Genomic DNA, 19,768 nt, shown 5'->3' on the forward strand with positions numbered 1-19,768 from the left:
GAAGAAAAGGGTGAACCTAAATTCATCTCTTTTTCTATGACCAATTAAGTGCCACGTAGATAATTAATTAAAAAATATTAAATTTATTTTAAAATAAATTTATTTTAAAATAATTAAAAAAAAGAATAATGTTAATTTTAACAACGCTGACGCCGTCAACTAAACAGTAAACCCGAAATGTTAAATTCTTAACCCTAAATTATAAATTTTAAACCCAAACCCTATACCTTAAACCCAAATCCTAGACCATAAACCCAAACCGTATACTTTAAACCCAAATCCTACACCCTAAACACAAACAGTAAACTTTAAATCCAAACCCTATACCCTAAACCAAATCCTAGACTCTAAACCCATATCGTATATCCTAAACCAAAATCTTAGACTTAAAACCAAAATCGTAAACCCTAAACCCAAACCCTAAACCTAGACGCTATAAAGTTTGGGTTTAGGATATAGGATTTATGCTTAAGGTATATGGTTTAGGTTTAGCGTTTATGGTTTGGGTTTAGGGTATACATTTTGGGTTTAGGGTCTAGGATTTGGGTTTAGAGTATGGGTATACGGTTTGGGTTTAGGATTTAAGGTTTAGGGTTTAGAATTTAAGATTTAAGGTTTACGGTTTAGCTAGCGGCTTTTTAAAATTGGAGTTATTCTTTTTTTTTAGTTATTTTTAAATGAATTTATTTTTTTAAAATTAATTATCTATGTGGCATTTTGATTGGTCCTAGAAGGAGAGGTGAATTTGATTCACTCTAGGGGTTGAACCTAAGTTTTGTTCAACAAGGAATATGAATAGCTTTTGATATTATCAATGTAATTAAGAACAATACTTAGGTTTACTCTTATGGTGAATAGTTAAATTCACCACACTCTTCATAACCAATAAAAGTGCCATATATGAGTAATTAAAAAAGGTAATAAAAATAAAAAAATAAAAGCTAGAAAAAAACAACACTGACATTAATTAACGCCGTCTGCAAAATTCTAAAAACCTAAACTCTAAAACCATAAATCCTAAATCCTAAATCCTAAACACTAAACCATAAATACCAATCCTAAAATCTAAACCCTAAATCTTAAACCTTAAACCCAAACTCTAAACAATAAACCCTAAAATCTAAACCCAAAACTCTAAACTATAAACCCTAAATCGTAAAATCTAAACCCTAAACCTTAAACCCTAAATCCTAAACCCTAAACTCTAAATCCTAAGCTATAAACCCAAAAATTCAAAATTTAAACCCGAAACTCTAAATCATAAACCTTAAACCTTAAACCCAAACCTTCTAAACCGCAAACCCAACTGCTAGGTAATAAGATTAAGGTTTACGGTTTAGAGGTTTGAGTTTAGGGTTTAGGATTTAGAGTTTGGATTTAAGATTTAGAGTTTTGGGTTTAAAATTTAGTGTTTTCGGTTTAGGGTTTAGGGTTTAGTGTATAAGATTTAGAGTTTAAGGTTTAGGGTTTAGTGTATAAGATTTAGAGTTTAAGGTTTAGGATTTAGGGTTTAGATTTTAGGATTTAGGATTTAGGGTTTATGGTTTAGAGTTTTGGGATTAGGTTTTATGGTTTAGATATAGGATTTAGAGCTTATTGTTTAGAGTTTGAGTTTAGAGTTTAACATTTAGAGTTTAGATTTTAGGATTGAGGTTTATGGTTTAGTGTTTTGGATTTAGGATTTATGATTTTAGAATTTAGGTTTTTAGAATATAGAATTTTGCAGACGGCTTTAGTTAATGTGGATCTTGTTATTTTTTCAGCTATTTAATTTTTTTATTGACTTTTTTAACTACTCTTACACGATACTTTGATGAAAAGTGGTGAATTTAACCATTCACTATAGGGACGAACCCTTGTTCTGTAATTAACATTTTCATGATTAACTACATCCTTGATCTCTCGTAAAAGCTATTGCAAGCCTTATTCAACATAAGGAAACAAGAACAAGCAAAAAATAAAGCACACATAACACATCCGTTACACATTCAGCTATTAAAATCATGTAAATTTTAATTTGGATTTAAACAAAATAGATACAAATGCTAGAAATAAAATCTCTATAATCTTATTTGAGAAGTAAGTTTCATATGTGTCGAACTCACGTTAATTCTTACAATGGTCAATTACAAAATTAACCTTAATGAATTTAAAATTATACATAATTGTAATTACTAAAACTATGTTTATTTCCTTTTTGCTTGATAAATATCTAATTAGATTTTCAATTTTAGTTTCCTTTCCTTTTTTATCTTTTACAACACCTACTTAAATAATAAAAAAGGAAATATCTATAAATATGTAGATTATATATTTATCTATTACGTATTTCTTTTCATACTTTATACAACATAAATATAAGGAAATACCTTTTTAACAACAAAAAGAAAATATATGTAAATTTTAAAATATATTTCATGAGTACGTAAATCAATCATAATTTATATACTCAAATTAGAAGCCTAATTAAGTTAAAGATATATTATACTTACAAAAATCGTTTATTTATTCTTTTTTTCATGTAAATTACAAACGACTCAAAACTAATGAATAAGTGGAAAAAAATATGTTAACAAATTATTACACTTTTGTTTGGTCTTAAAGTTTTATATCCATTCATCTATTCTATTAAAACTAAAGTAAAAATATTACTTGCCTATTTTAAGTGGTTTCTTACTGATTTTTTTAATTGTTAAAATTAAGTTTAACCACTTTATTTATTGTAGTTTCCAAATAATCCGACATCATTTACTACATAAGTGTAAAATATAATTTACCTATTTTAAGCATTTTATTACATATTTTAAATTTCTTTTTCACTTTTCATAACTAATTCATTAATTTTTCTACTATAATAATTCAACATCATTTGTTTTACGTTTTAACCATAATAATTCAACAAGTTTTAATGCAGTTGTTCCATTCGTGACAAAAAAAATCAAACTGTTTAACAAATAATTTTTTATTTGGCTACATAATCAGTTAGACATGGGTTTTGGGAAAGCAAAATCAGTTAGACATTCAAAATCATGCTCCATTTGGATGTAATAAATTTATGGATGGAGTTCGAGTTGGGTCCTCCTATATTCAGGTGAGTGGGATTATGATGTGTAGTAACCTAAAAATATCCGAATAACCTATGTGTTTACAAATTCATCAAACAATTTATAAAAAGGCAAAACACGACATCCGCACGCGTGTGCGAATCAAACTCTAGTAAAAATTTTAAAAGATTATCAGTTATATTTCCAAAACTCCGAACCGTTAACATTTTTGTGCTTCTTTCCCAAAATAACAAATATCAATTTATATGAAATTTACCAAAATATATTATGAAACAGAAATAATAAACCAAATTAAATGCAAATAACAAAACTAATCTAATTTTGGCTTATTTAGAATCACTTAAATAATGCTTTAGTTTAGTGAGTAATTGCGATTTAATATATCCAAAAATTATTAAATCTATCAAAATGATAATAAGTAAAATCATCTCTATTATTAAAAGAGAAGTACTAATAAAATTGTCCCTTAATTTTCGAAGTTATTTACATTTCTATGCCACTGAGATATTTATTAAACATATATTTAAGTATGTTTGTATTTTCCTAATTTAATTAAGGGAAAATTATTTTTTAGAGCAAAAAAATGATAACTATGTATATGAGATTAGAAAGTATAATAGTTATTATTTTTTTGCTCTAAAAAAATAATTTCCCTTTAATTAATAGATTTAATCATTTAATGTATTTCCTAATTTGAATAATAGATTTCTTTAGTCAAATCTTAGCCAAAATAGATATTTCAATAGATTTCCTAATATATTTTGTATTAACATATTAAAAAAAAATTCAATATTTATTAGAAATAAATAAAAAAGTAAAAACCACACATCAATTTATATAAATATATAAAGTAAACTATTCACAAATTATTGGTATAATGTTTTCATAAAAATAAGTCAAATTAGTTATAAATATTGGATTTGGTTATATGATACACTCGGATATAATAAACGATTAAAATAACAAATATAATTATTCAAAGTAATAAATAAAATTATTATGTTTTAAAATGTTATATTGATAATTAGTTAATAAATTTAAATTTACTAATCTAATCTATTAAAAGAGGAGTACAAAATAAAAATACCCTTAGTTTTGCGAGTTATTTACACTCCAATGCCTTTGTCTTTTATGGATTAATAAATATGTCCTAAATCTATTTTAAACCTAAAGCTTAAAATTAACTGCACAAAATATTCCTAATATCAAAGACATTCCAAATTTAAGGTATCCCTAATTTATTGCTATCAAAATAACTAAAAAAAGAAATCAATCTTTCGTATACAATCTATATTATTGACAAATCATATAGTAGATAAACAATTAAGTATTAGAAAACCTAAATTAAAAATGACAACGATATTCTTTTCATATATATACTATCACATATATAAAAGTAATGTCAATTTTTCAATTAAAATCGTTAATAGAATATTTGAAACACGAATATTCTTTTTATAAAACTACTTCATATTAAAAAAATAAATGTTTTATTACAAATCATAATATAAAATCTTAACTAACTAAATATGATATAATCTAAAATATTTTAAATTAATGTGAAATATTTTATCGTAAAATATTTTATAAATTAAAAATATTTTAAATTAATGTGAAATATTTTGTCTTAGAAATAGCATCCAATACCTAACGTAAAAATTAAATAAAATATCTACAGAGGCGTGCGGGTGAAAATCCAGTGTCTGTAAAAGAGATCTATTTTCAAACATATCAATTATGAAATAATTTAACAATTATAAATTTATTTATGTGCCCGAAAACAGTCACGTAAGTAAATAACAGTTAATCACTCAAAGTCATCAGTTTGTCCTAAATAATAAAAGTTATTATTAAACGAAACAGAAACATGGAGAAGAAGAAAAAGAACCAAGCAATAATCCCTGATAATCTCTATATAACGTAGATGATTACGTCTAACATCGGTGGCTGCTGAGAAAGACTTGTATCTGAGTGGTTCCCCTTCTCACAGACTAATGTTAAAAGTCGAAAGTTCGATTTTCTGTCGGCACAGTGGTATTATAACTTTCCAAAAAAAAATTAAATTTTTTTTCTGGATTTGGGGCACTACTTGCAGTGGAATCTAGTCACTATAACTCTTTTTTATCCAAAACAGTTTTAACCACTTGTGTGTATGCGCACCACATCAGATTTTCACACACGTGACCACCGAGACTTTTTTATTAAATGGTTTACCATTTTTTTTTAACATTGGTGGCTGTACTTTTAAGATTTCGAAAATGATGAGTTCTTTGAAAAAAATATGGTTTATAATGGATTCTTTTCTCTTTTTTTTTAAAACAAAAGAAGGAATTATTGCTTTGTGCAAATTTAAACGTTACAGGAAAAAAAAAGAAAAAAGGTAACAGAAGAGAGAGTTTTGGTTGAAGATGGTGTATAATACAGTCGTACCTTCATGAACAATTCCTGGAAGTGCCACAGTTGTTATGATTGATGTCATCGATCATCATACCTTTTAAGCTCTTTGCCAACCAAATAGCAGTTTCTCTAGGCGAAACTTTGTTCTTCCCAAAGGGCTGCAACACGATGGCTAGCTCTTCGAGTCTACTCTGCTCCAGCAAATCCGCAGATAGTTCCAAGAGACCTTCAAGGGCCTCTGCTCTCTGTCTGAAAGACTTGATGTCCAACGTCTCTTTGACAGCTGGAACCGGAGTAGTTTCCTCTTCAGGCATGAATGAGTTTGGTCTAGTCTCAGGTGGTGAAAAATCAGAGCAGGAGTTAAAGCTCTTGGTTTCTGAATAGTTAGTGATGGGGTCTGGCTCTTCAGCAGGAGGAGGAGGGGGAGGCTCTGAGTTGGTATCAGAGGAGGGAGTGGCTACTTTCCTCACTTCAAGTTCATCTCTGACAACGTTAATGAGTTTCCCAACGTCAACGTTCTGGACACCCACTTCAACACTCTCCATGACCGGCTGGTCACTACTCCCTACTCGGAAACTGCTGTGCCGGATTACGTGTATGACATCATCAACCACCGAAGGATTGTTGCTCCTCTCAAGAGTTGAGTTCTGAGAGACAACGCCTGTGGTTTTGTTATCCGAAGGCACTTGTGAGACGAATTCTTTGACTGTGAATTTATCATCCCCTGGCGCGTTTGGCTCGTAGCTTTGTAACGTTAGAGGGCTACCACTCTCCTTAGACGCAGGAGGAGGAGAGGAGCTTCCTCCTGGCTGGTGTTGGGAAATGTTGTTCTGAACATCAGGAACACGAACAGTGTCGGCAAGGCGCATACTGGTGCTGTGTTCTTCTCTCCGGATCAGCATCTCTGATGAGATTTCCGGAAAGGAAGACGAGTATTCGCTATGACATGATCGTCTGTGGTCATCAGGAGTTGTGTGTTCCGACATGTCGACATAGGGTGTGGAAGCATCATCACAGAGCTCAAATGCTTGCATGGACAAAGAAGACGAGATGGAGTTGCTGCTTTCACTCTGGACCCCTTTGGAAGATCCGACAGAGGTTCTCTTTGGCTCAGCTTGGACACGAGGTTGATGATGAGTATTATTTTCGTGCTCTGACGGCTGACATGGATATAATAGCTTCGTGGTGTCTTTAGCCACCAAATTTGGATTATCTCCTCCTAATTGCCTTGAGGACGTTCTTCTTGGTAAAGTAGGAGGTGTCCTTTGTCTTCGCTTAGCTGACATTGCCTCTTCCGGCTCCTGTTTCGCCGCGGGAGCCAGAGGGATTCTGTCGTTTCTAGGCTTGATTTTGGAAGTAGAGTCGATCATTGGCATCTGCAAGTTCAATTTTTATCATATCATATCTCCTAAACTTGGGAAACAGAAAAAAGAGAGGGAGAGAGTAGTTACTTGTGGATGCTTCGGTGGTGGAGTCTTTGCAGAATCAGAAGCAAGCTTTGAGGGTGTATTTACGTTAGTCTTAGAGCTATGAGCAATGTCACCGAGTTTTGGAATCTTTGAAGGAGTTTCAGTATTGTTCTTCTGTGTCGGAACACCAGATGTTCTCCCTCGATTAACTTGAGTTCTCATGGGTGAGCCATTTTCTCTAGCTTTCTCTTCTTTTAGAACCATCATGATGTTTCTAATAGTCTTTGGGTGCCTTGGTTGAATCATCTCTGGCCGTTGGTCACTCTGTGAGGGCTTTAGAATCCCATGACTATCTGTTTTCGTTGCTGAAACGCACTGGAGATTTTCATTTTCAACCGGTTGTTGTTGCTGCATGTGCTCGACAATGTCTTCTTCATCGACAGAAACTGAATCGGTCTCAGCGACTTTATTACCGTTGCTTGGACCCACAGGTCGGTTACCTTTGTCACTCACGTAGAAGTTATCTCTCTCATTGGAGCTATTGCTGTTCTGGCTTTCAGCCATACTCCTCCGGCCCTCACGAGAGTTGAGAGGCTTTTCTGGAGTTATAGACGCTGCGTTTATGGCTGGACGGTACTGCTCCACGTATGGCTGCAAATAAGGATGCTTCAAAATCTCGGAGGCCTGAACAGAGAAACACAAGTATTATAATGTTAATTTCATTCCAAAAAGTGAAGGAAGAAGGCCCTTAAGAAGACAGTTTCGGACAGGTCCTAGAAGAAAACATACGCTTGGCCGATACTCTGGGTTCTTCCTTAGCATCCCCTTGATAAGTGCTTTTCTGCAATATCAAAAAAAAAAAAAAAAAAATTTAATATATTCGAGAGAGAAATGTTATTTAATCAGGAATTATTAAACTTAAATCTCAAAATGTCAAATCAAGAAATATATTAAGCTTGAAATTAGAAAATGAATCTTACAAAGATGGAGAATAGCATGAAGGCAACGGACCAATTGAGGAGCGATTAACCTTGCTTATAAGCCCTGCCATATCCTGTTTCCATACAATCAAAATTTCAGTTATACACGTAAGTCTAAATATAGCTCCTTAGGATTTTATTCTCTAATAGAGACATATAATTACAGACGCAAAACATTTAGATTAGCTAAGCGAAATGCCTAACTTACAAAAGCTTTGAAAGCAGGCCGAAATGCAGCCATCTCGTATATACAACAGCCTGTTCAACAGCATACAGTTTTGTCTTAGCTTCAACCGCAACAAAAAGATTCTTAAACGTAACAAAGGATAGGGCTATTATATATACCTAGAGACCAGATATCTGATTTAAAACCATAAGGGATATCAGCAAGCAGTTCCGGGCACATGTAGTTTGGAGTTCCAACGACCTTACATATAAAATGCCAATCCATGAGAGTCATAAAACACCAAAGTCTTTGTCACACAAGTATCAATTACGAAACTTTTAGAGCAATGCAAGAATAATCATTATGAAGTTCCATTTCTGAAGACCAATTGTCAGTGGCAGGAGTATATAGAACCCATGACTGTCATAACCATTGTAAGATATTATCTCATATAGTCAGTTGTCGAAATGAGGCAATAGATATCTTCATGTATAGAATTTGGTTAGCAAAACTCATGTCAAATGCGCTGATAATGGTAAATGCAAGTTGTATACGAAAATTACAGAGACTTTAAGACATACCGAGGAAGTTAGGTCATCCGCCTTTAGAGTTTTGGCCAGACCAAAGTCCCCTGTAAATACAACACAATATTTTAAAAATACCTCAAACATTTGAGTGGAGCACAAATCTAAGCTTACCAAGGCGGACGTCATCTTTAGTAAGGAAAATGTTGGAACACTGGAAAGAGCAGGCGTCACAAATAAGTCCATAAGAGAATAAAGCATGACAGAACGATTCAGACAAGTAGCATTGCCAATGTTTTTCTTACCTTGAGATCACGATGTAGAACATAGTTAGAATGAAGATACTCAACAGCTAACAACAGTTGCGTAAACCACTTGCAGAGTTTCTGCAAATCAATAAAAAGAAAAAGACAATCACCATAGAGTACCACTAATCAATCACTAATAAAGCATAAAAAAATGTTTCAGATGGAAAGTAAGTAAGTGAGTACCTCCTCAGGAAAGTACACACCGTTGGACTTTTTCATCAACTCGGCCCTGCCAAAAACATTACAGAAGAACCAAAAGATTTTTAACAAACTCTTTGACTTTGTGTTAAAAAACAAAACAACAAAAAAAGGAAACCATTAACTAGAAAATCTTAACAGAAAGTAAACTCACATGTCTCCTCCTTCACAATATCCAGTGACAATACAAACATAGCAACCCTGCATTTTCAAATTTAAACTCATATTAAAAAAAAATAAACAATAAAATCTATAAAAATAATAATTGAAGACTTACTTTCTCAACCCAAGCTTCTTTAAACTCGACGATGTAAGGATGCTGAACCCTCGCAATTAAAGACATCTGAAATAAAAAACAAATTCGAGATAAGAAAGAAATCGTGTTTGGAATCTGGAAAAAAAAAAAAAGAAGGATTGGGGTTCAAGAATTACTTCTTGATGAGCAGATCTCCGGCAACGTTCAGTTTGTCGAGCTAATCTGATCTTCTTCAGAACATACCTAATTTGAAAAAAAAAAACACAGCTAAGCGAATATATATGGAGAAAAAGTGTATGGAAGGAGAAATTAAATACTTCTTTCTCTCGGCCTTGTGATGAACTAGAATGGCGGCGCCAAAGGCACCACGCCCGATCTGCTCCATGAGCTCGTACTGATCCATCCGCGACTCCATTGCTCACCCGAAACTAACAACGATACTTGAGCTTTCTCTCAATAAAAGGAGTTATACTTGCTTCTCTTCAACGTAATAGTAGCAGCAACCTGACCTACACGCTTCCTCTTCCCAATGATTCAGACTTCAGATCCAGACATTCTTTTCGATTCTAGACTTGACAAGAAAACAGTAAATCGTTACAGATTAACATGCGAAAGGGATTTGACAAGAAGAATAGTGTCTCCCTCTCTCTCTCTCTCTCTCTCTCTCTCTCGTCTTTTTCTTTTGTGTTTGAGTTCACTTGCACAGTACGAATCTAGACGGGGTAAAGTGGATCCGAGTTGGTTTCTGGATTTGCGAGATTAGGCAACTTGTTTTAGTTTTTTTTTTCTTTTTTTCCTTCTGTCAATAGGTGAGCAGTTAAAGTAATTAACCAACTAATACATTCATTTATTACACTATATGAAGATTAGATGAACAGACGAAAGTTTAAAGGTCAAAAGAAACTAACGGAGTTTAAAGATTGTTCTTATGTATAGTTTAACTACTAGTCGTATATTTAAATTTAAAATAAGAAATTTTACTTAAACATAAACGACATTCTAAAAACCATTTCCCCTAATAAACCCAGTTGTAAGATTTTCACAAAATAACTAAGAAAAAAGCTATAATTTTTGATATATACGTAAGTCTTTAGTTGCATTATGAACTATTTTTCTAATTGTAACTGGAAGTCAATTTGTTTTGAGTTTTGACTGTCGAACTGCATCATGCTTTTTTCTGTCAATCGTTAATTGCATTATGTTTTTTTACGTTAGTTTGGATCAAAAAAAACATTTAATGTGAATTAAATATGGTATTGTTCAGACTTTAATTGCCGACAAATCCAGCTGTTTTAATGGAAACGATACCTGCTCATCTCCTTGTCGCTCTATACCACTGTTAAAAATAATGATTGGCTATTATTTTATTTCAAAGTGATGAAGTGGCATATCCCTGAACGTGACAAAATCCTTTACAAGTTTATAGTATAGCTACCGGTGCAGACATAAAATAACTGAAAAATATGTTTGATTTTTAAAAATAATTACATGACTGAAACATTAATTTGAATTTTTTTTATTTATAAATAAATATATCTATACTGTTAAAATATAAGTCATGACTTAATTCATGTGTGATTTTTTATTTATACCAACCTTTAGAAAGTTGTTTAAATTAATTTTTGTATAATTTGAATGATTTGAATTATTATAAAAAAAATCAAATAGATATTCTTATATTTTATCTGAAATTGTATCTGAATTAAAAAAATTAATATTTTTATGGGTTTTTTGCAGAATTGACCTACAACTTAAAGTCAAACACAAAACTAACCTCCTTTTTTTTTGGAAATTAGTTTTGCCATATTCACCCCACAAATTCATTTAATTCACGAAAATGCCATTAATTTTTTTTTCTTTTTCGAAAATGATATTTTTACTCTCTCACCCTCATCATCTTCAAGTAATTACAAGATTGTCATTATCATCAATACCCTAACCACCATGAACAATCAATTTGAAGCTCTTAATGCTCCCAAAATCGAGTTACCCTTCTTCTTTTTCCATTCTTATGAACTAAACACAACATATCTCTCACTTTCTCTCCACATTGAGCTAAAAAAACCCAAGATTTTGATTTTATATTTTTTTATGGTTCATAAAGTCATAGAAGCTAACGATTATGGGTGGGTCACTTTCGTTTGAGATTATATGTGCTTGGAAAAGCCTTATGTGTGCTAAGGAAGTTATCTCACCAATTTAAGGTATGAAATCGATTTTTTTTCCAGATCTGTTCGTCAGACGACTTACATGGGAAGTCGTCTGGCAGTAGACGACTTACCTGGAAGTCGTCTGGTCACCGAAGAGGTTATTTTTGCAATTGACTTTGAAATCTGTTTTCTGAGATGACTGAAAGTTAAGCCGTCTGATTTTGTTTGGTTACAAAAAAAATCTCCAAAAAACCTAGACGACTTATATTTTAGTGGTCATAGGTTAGTTTTGTATTTGACTAGATTATTTCAGAAGTTTGACTTTCCCAGACGACTTACATTTCAGTCATCTGTTGAAAATTGATATATCAATATTTTATTAACACTATACGACTTACAATTAAGTCGTTATAGTTTAGTTTTGCAATTGAAAAAAAAACTTCAATATTTAATTATACCTAGACGACTTACAATTCAGTCATCCGCCCGACGACTTACATGTAAGTCGTCTATGATTTTATTCTGAGATTTTGGTCAAACCTCGTAAATCCTGGACGACTTACAAGTAAGTCGTCTAACGGACGACTGAATTGTAAGTCGTCTACATATAATTAAATATTGAAGTTTTTTTTTCAATTGCAAAACTAACCTATGATTACTTAATTGTAAGTTGTCTAGTTTTAAAAAAATATTGATATTTTAATTTTTTGGAGACGACTGAAATGTAAGTCGTCCAGGAAAGTCAAACTTATGAAATAATCCAGTTAAATGCAAAACTAACCTATGACGACTGAAATGTAAGTTGTCTAGCTTTTTTGGAGTTTTTTTTAACCAAACAAAAGTAGACGACTTATTTTTCAGTCGTCTCAAATAACAGATTTCAAAGCCAATTGCAAAAATAACCTTTGCGTTGACCAGACGACTTATATTTTAGTCATCTGGAATACTTAGATTGAAGTCATCCGCGTCGACCTAAATGGACGACTTCTCTGGAAGTTTGCTAGATGACCTCCGTGGATGTCGTCTGCGTCAATGTTTTAGAATGATGAAGGTTACATTTTTGTTGCAGCCATTTGATAGGATAAGAGAGAATGTGTAAATTTTTCTTTATATGGGGAGACAAAAAATCCAATTAGGTTAAATATTTCTGATTCAGACGACTTCCTAGATGACTTACTTGTAAGTCGTTCAGAAGAGTTTAATGTTTTTAGCAGGAAATTAAAATATTTTTAGCGGGACACTAAAGTAGAAGACTTTCCAAACGACTTACAAGTAAGTCATCTGGTTTAAATTATTTAAGCGGAAAAATAATTTTTAAAAAAATTTTAGGCAGGAATATTTGGACGACTTACATGTAAGTCGTCTGTTTTAATTTCTTCACTAGATGACTGAAATGTAAGTCGTCTAGACTAGGCCTGGGCGTTCGGTGTACCGTTCGGTTTCGGTCCGGATAATTCGGATTTTCAGATTTTCGGTGTTATACTCAGAAGTACCATTCGGATTTTACTAATTATCAGATCGGTTTCGGTTCGGTTCCTTTCGGGTTCGGTTCGGGTCGGATGTAACCAATGTTTAAAATAGTCCAAAATTTTTTTTTTTAAACCTTAAAAATTGATAATTTTTTTTTCAAAATATATAAATTGTTTACAAATCTAATTAAAAATTAGTTAAACTATCTAAATTAATTAAAAAGTATTCAAAATAACAATTAAAACAAACTAAAAAAATATTTTGAATATCCTAAAATATCTAAATCATCTTAAATATATAAAAACTTTAACATATTTAACTAATTTTGGATATCTTCGGATCCTAGTTCGGATGTCGATTCGGTTCGGATTATAACCAAACACCAAAGTACTAAGCTCATAAGTCCCTTTCGGATATTTTTGTATAACAGTTCGGATTCGGTTTTGGTTTTCCGGTTCGGGTCTAGGTAGGTACTTCGGGTTGAGTTAAAAACGCCCAGGCCTAGTCTAGACCCTAAACATAACTCCTAAACTTAATTAACTAACTAAACACTTCATAAAATCAAATTAAACTTCAAAAGTGTTTGCTATACACAAAAATAAACAATTATAGGTAAAAAATTAATTTTTCAAAAAAACATTCAAGCTTTCCAAAATCTAACCCTAAGAATACATACAATACTACAACATATGTTGCCAAACCCTAGACCAAAGAATACCATGATTCACTACCTACACTCATCTATGTTGAAAACAATTCAATTTTGTTATATTTTAATTTATATCACTTAAAACTGTTTATAATTACATGATTTTAATTTTTTGCTTATCAAAATATTTTTTGAAACATTTATAAATTCTTTTTAAGATCAGCTACACCAGAAGACTTACTTTGAAGTCGTCCAGACGACTTTCAACATCTCAGACGACTTACTAGGGCTATATTCGTAAAAATAGCTTCTGTTTTTTTGTTTGGTCACAAGGGGCTGAGCTGTAATTTCACAAGGCTTTTAGGTTAGTTTTGCATTTGATTCAAGTTTGGATATAGGTTTGGAGTTAAAATCAAGTTGTGAGTTAGTTTTGGCAAATTCTCTTCTTTTTATTTACAATATAAATATATATTTCTCATTTCATTAAAACAAAACTTTTAAATATTTAGTTAATTTCGTGTTTCTTTAAAATTTAAATGTATATTTTATTTTAACTAAAAAACTTTTTAAATATCTAATTAATTTTGTAATCAAAATTTGTGATATTAATTAATATAATAATTTTCAATTGATTTTTTATCCTTAGCCAATAAGATTTTTCAATATAGAATTTTGTATCACATGATGTAAAATATATGCTATCACTGAAAATTTAAAACAAATAATTAAATAATTGCATGTGAACTATAAAATTACTGTGTTTTAGAATGTTATATTAAACAATTAATAATATGGTAAATATTAAAAATATATAGATTTAATCATATAAAATAAATAATTATGTGTGTAAAATGAAAATAATCACCCGCATAGTTGTGCGAATATATATTAAAAACGAAGCTTGAAAATTGTTCAATGTTTATCTACTAACTGTTAATGAAATATGTATTTTTTGGTGTTTTCACACATTAATAAAAGAATATACTTCAAAAAATATTCTTTATGAAACAACACGTTAAACAATAACGAGCATTATGAAACAATTATGTTTATTAGACTGAAGTAAAAATTATACCATTAGCTAGTCACTAAATAGCACGTAATAGAATATGAGTTAAGTAAAATCATATACATACGAATGTAGAAATAACTATGAGTTGAGCTCTAGCTTATAACTGTCTAGCTTATACTTGTGTGAAAAGTAAATTTTCCAATATATGCATCATAATTTTGCTTTTAAACGTAACATCAAATATAGTTAAGATTTAGTTACAGACTACAGGTCTTGTAATCTTTAAATGCAAAATACATAAGGAGCCTTAGGTAATCACTTGTCGGCCCGCCCTACGGGCGGGATATATTTTAGTTGAGATCTCAGATTTTATTTTTTGTATGATTTGGTGGTTTGTGTTTTAGGTTTGCATTTGCAAGAAATGTGTATAATAATGTTTATTGTCTAGTAGGAAAATTTAAAGGGCAATTCTCCTAAATAGACAATTTTCAAGTTTTTGCCACAAAAATAGACTCTAAGAAGGAAAATGACCAAAATGTTTCATTTAATAGGTAAAAAGACCTTAACATCCTAGATATATAAAAATTAAAAAAATTAAAAATAATAATTTTTTTATAGTTTTAGATTATATGTTTTCAAATTTGAATTTTTATAACTTTTTTTGAATTTTTTTTTTCGAATATTTTTTTAAAATTTTTTTTTTGTAATTTGAAAATACTTTTTGAAAATATTTTAAAAATTTTTATTTCAAATTTTTAATATTTATTTTTTATTTTATAAAATTTTAAACCTCAATCATAAATCTCCACCCTTAATTCTAAACCCCAAAGTTTGGATTAGTTAACCCTATGGGTATAAGTGCATATTTACCTATTTAATGAAATATTTTGGTCATTTTGATCCTTAGAGTCTATATTTGTGACAAAAACTTTTTAAGTGATATCCTAAAGTATTTCTCAAATTTAAATGTTGAAGGACATTATATCCATTTACTTAACGTTTGATGTTTGCTTATTTTTGTCACTTGTTTTTGTATTTTTATTTGTTGTCAAATATATTTTTTGACATTATATTATTTTAGTTATTATCTTTATTTGTTTGTTATGTTTTTTAATGAGAACATTTTATATATCATCTTTACATATGTGATATGTCTAACTAAAATAATTTATTTTTATTATTATTGTCAGAGATTATAAGTTTGTATTAACATGATACGCATGATTGAAATGGTATACATTGTTAAATGTTTGCTCAATTTCTATATATATAGTAAGTATATTCGAGTTTCTATTGTTGTGATTAATTTTAGTGCTCAAGACATCGATTATTTTACATTTTGCATATATTGAATGTATTTGTATTTTTAATAAAATTTTATTATTCAGTTTCAGTATACAATTAGTGGATGTTTTACTTATTCTGTTACCTCATATATTGTTTCCATTTGCTATACCGAGTAATACATTAATTTAATTTTTAATTTACTATAAATTTATTATGGGGCATAAAAAAACATAATATAATATATGTTTGATTAATAACTTGTTTGCCAAGCACTATGTGTATCATTGCTTATCTGGTCGTAGCGGAAAGCTGTCTAATACCATAATATTGAAACTATTATTTTTATCATTTACCAATTCTTATATTTGTGGTTAATAATTTTTAGAAACTAATTGTGGTTAATTTTCGTATGTAAACCATTTAATAATGTATAAGTTAAGAGACTCGTAACTCGTAAGGTAGACTTGAAAAAGCAAAGATGCAACTTGTAGTAAAGGATAGTTATGACTGTAACGTTAAAACTTGAACGAAAACAAAGGAAAGCAAGAGTCACGTAGAAGAAGAAGCATGCAGCCTGAACATGGTGGAGGATTACGGTGCTATATAAGGAAACGTATGAGATTATGGTGCTACATAAGGAAACGGATGAGTTTCTTCATCTGTTTATAATAAAAACATTTCGGACATCCCTAGAGTAGTTATTGGCACGACCAATAAAAAAAAGATATTTTTGTTGTGTTTTATTTTGAGTTTTAAGTCATATTTACAAATAGTATATAAGTGTATAATGTATATAAAATATTGAATCAAAAATTAGTTATCAAAAATTAGTTTACTAAATATTACTAAATACTATATACAGAACTTGCAAAAGGAAGTAAATACATATTTCTAGATTTACATTGATTTTTATCTGACCCAAATTTACAGGAGATATAATTAAGAGAAGAAGAAAAAGCGCAAACATAGAAGTAAAACGTAAAACCTATAAGAAGTTATTCACTGCATCTCATAGTTTTGTCTACAAAGATGGTATTAGTCATTTTAAGCAACAGTGTTAAAAGCTAAACCTTGAAGTACTCTTGTAAAGCTCTCCAGTATAGCTTTCATAAAAGCCTGCGAACACAACATCAATATTATTATTTTGGTTAGTGTTTAGTGCTTATTACAATCAAACTTAATTGCTTTCTTCAGTTTGTTTACCTTAGTTACAGAATCTTTCATATATATAACGATGTTTGAGACAATAACAATAGACCTTTGGAAGAGTTGCCATATGTAAGACACTAAGGATGCTACTGTTGATACTTGATAGCCACTGCAACGTTTTGACTATGACCTTGATTACAGAAAGTTCAGCTTCTAGCTCTCCAAGCTTGACCTCAAAAAGGGAAAGAAAGAAATCAAGTATAGGGCTGGCGAAATGAGAAGCAATGGCTGTCCAAGAAATTAAAAACAAAAGCAAGCATATGAGTTCACCTCAACATCATCCAAGTACATATAAACATATTTGTCTATAAACTCTTTAGGAGAAACTCCAACCTTTTGTATTTGGTCTTTGAAGAAACATATCTTTCGTGCCATCTCTCCACATCTTTTTATCTTCATAAAAAAAAAAATCAAAGTTCAGAGACAAACTTCAAACTGAAACAGATTACAATGGACAATCATATACCTGGTAGAATATGATAAGAAGACTACAAAAATAATCATAACAATCATAATATTATAAATAAACCATATGACAGCAGAACAAACATTACAACAATCCAAGTGTGTTCATCACATTTTGAACTAACATTGCATCACAACTGATTCGCGTAGGAAGAAGACCATCTTTTTCCAGCACAGATTTCTTCATATGCGGGATTTTGTACTTGTTTAACCCTCCAATTTTCATGATCTCACACATACATGATTGAAGAGTCAAAAATATATGGTTTACCTGCTCTGCCGAGTATTTCTTGAAAGATTCTTCTACTGCACGAACAAGGTCTTCTATGGTTTTTGGACATTCTTTATGTTGTAAGGATTGAATAGCACTGAAGAATCCAAGATCTAAAATATTTAGATCCGGTGAGTTAGCCGGTTGACACATCAAATGAATGTCAAAACTAGTTTTTGATGCTGCTTCTTGGAAATCTTTATCTCCACACTCAACATGTGTTCTTGCGTTATCTTGTTGAATAAAGATAGTCTTTCCTCTATCTTCCTTTGGCCACTTTTCTTGAATATTCGGAAGAACCTTTTCAATCAAGAATGCTTTTATATCCTCTCTCTTGACCGAAGTTGACGCTTTTAGTTCTAACGTCCCAGCATCTCTGTTCTTACTCTTTCTCTGAGCTGGCCGCAGAGTAACAAACGGGAAAATTCCAATTTTCCCATCAAATACCTCATTTCCTTCTTCATCAAATCTTGGACGAGCCATTGCCGCTAGAAACATCACCTTTCCAATGTAATTTTTACTTTGACACGAACGTTGTGGCTCTTCTTCAATTGGAAGTAGATAATACTTCTCGGTCTTCTTCGTCATATAGAACCATTTCTCATCGATATGAATTATGTTGTACATATCAACAAACTTGGGTTCATGAGGTAGACTATTTTTATCCAACATAGAGAAGCAAAATTGTAACCTACTTGTTATATTGGCTTCCTTCAAATAAGGCTTGATGCTGTTGGTATGACGTCGAATAAGCTCTTCTTTCTTTCGTCTAAATAGTGTTGTAAGACTCACGCCCATAGCCATAGACATTGATCTCAAAGTTGTCCGTTTGCATAATGGAACAGCAGTAACTTGAGTTGGCTCGATCGTGATTCTTTTGCGACCACAATTCTCCGTTCTCCGATGAGATACATTAACTTTTCCTGTATTAGCTGTTGCTTTTGCTTGTCTCCAAATTCTTTGTACGGTTGCAATAGACACCGAGAACTGATGAGAAACTTCTTTTGTTACATTTTTTTCCAACTTTCCCGCAATGCTCTTCTCAAGTAAAGCACCGAAGACCTCGTACCTTTCTTCATTTGACAAAAATTTCCTGGTTTTTGGTAAATTTGGTTGACTTTGAACAACATCATGTCCTGTTAAAAAAATGAATTTAAGAAAAAAATAAGGTTAAATGGATAGAAGAATTATGACTGACAACAAAACAACATATACATATTTTAAAACAAAGGAAATAAGATTACGCCAACAATTTTTGACCAGAGCATCACACAAGCCAATAAATGATTAAATATTCAAGAATATAATGGTTTAGTGGTGACCACCACATAAATCTTAACACTGTTCTTTAAGAGAATATAATAAGTAACAGAAAAAAATACCTGGACTAATTGGTATATCTTCGTAGCCATTGGTAACGCTTTCTTCTTCTTCTTCTGATGGAATTTCGTTTAAATCAAACAAGATATCGCTCTCATAATTTTGAACTGAAACATTTAAATCAAAATCAGACGCCATAGGAAAGAATGAGTGACCATTCTTGGTTGGAAGCTTAAATAAGCATATTACAAACTGTTCAAAAGTTTTACTTTGGCTCCATCATAAAATTTTGATTTTTTTAGTTTAAATTAGTTATACAAAAATTTGGCTCTAAAATGTTGTAAAAAAGTTTTTAGAAAACTCAAACGTGTGATTGTTGATATTATTTTTTATTAATTTTATTACTAACAATAATCTCTTTCTAATTAAATGTTGCAGACAAAATGAATGTGTGCAATAAATACAAAAACGTTTTTATTGTTGTTTTAGAAAAAGTTGAAATTTCTTAATACCCGTGCTTTTAAGCAAAACTGCTTACATAACGAAACGGAGGGAGTAATAAACTCTTCAGGCATAACAAACCTATCAACAAACCCCACTTGGTTATCGTGAGGCAACCAACACCACCCAAC

The 19,768-nt window shown here is 31.0% G+C and overlaps 2 protein-coding genes and 1 long non-coding RNA gene across 4 annotated transcripts; all 3 read right to left on the bottom strand.

Moving 5' to 3' along the window:
• Window positions 1-5,315: 5,315 nt before the first annotated feature.
• Window positions 5,316-9,718, bottom strand: LOC103848065 (serine/threonine-protein kinase Nek5). Its single transcript, XM_009125053.3, has 14 exons — window positions 9,621-9,718; window positions 9,480-9,546; window positions 9,325-9,390; window positions 9,202-9,248; window positions 9,033-9,078; window positions 8,847-8,927; window positions 8,716-8,755; window positions 8,599-8,648; window positions 8,197-8,278; window positions 8,060-8,109; window positions 7,852-7,925; window positions 7,661-7,712; window positions 6,914-7,555; window positions 5,316-6,838 (listed from the first exon to the last, which is right to left on the bottom strand). Exons 1-14 carry the CDS (start codon window positions 9,716-9,718, stop codon window positions 5,498-5,500), a joined length of 2,736 nt encoding a protein of 911 aa, XP_009123301.1. The 3' UTR covers window positions 5,316-5,497.
• Window positions 9,719-15,276: 5,558 nt separating this feature from the next.
• Window positions 15,277-17,836, bottom strand: LOC103848064. 2 transcript variants are annotated; one of them, XR_004448387.1, is made up of 3 exons: window positions 17,817-17,836; window positions 17,075-17,473; window positions 15,277-16,987 (listed from the first exon to the last, which is right to left on the bottom strand). It is a non-coding gene; the product is annotated as an uncharacterized LOC103848064 (long non-coding RNA). The 2 variants fall into 2 exon arrangements; XR_628958.3 differs by lacking the exon at window positions 17,817-17,836 and adding an exon at window positions 17,547-17,558.
• Window positions 17,837-17,869: 33 nt separating this feature from the next.
• LOC117126080 lies at window positions 17,870-19,686 on the bottom strand. Its single transcript, XM_033273464.1, has 3 exons — window positions 19,199-19,686; window positions 17,987-18,952; window positions 17,870-17,913 (listed from the first exon to the last, which is right to left on the bottom strand). The coding sequence occupies exons 1-3, from the start codon at window positions 19,332-19,334 to the stop codon at window positions 17,870-17,872; spliced, it is 1,146 nt and encodes a 381-aa protein (XP_033129355.1). The 5' UTR covers window positions 19,335-19,686.
• Window positions 19,687-19,768: the final 82 nt, after the last annotated feature.

The sequence above is a fragment of the Brassica rapa genome, chromosome A06 (genome assembly GCF_000309985.2).
Source record: "Brassica rapa cultivar Chiifu-401-42 chromosome A06, CAAS_Brap_v3.01, whole genome shotgun sequence".
NCBI lineage: Eukaryota > Viridiplantae > Streptophyta > Magnoliopsida > Brassicales > Brassicaceae > Brassica > Brassica rapa.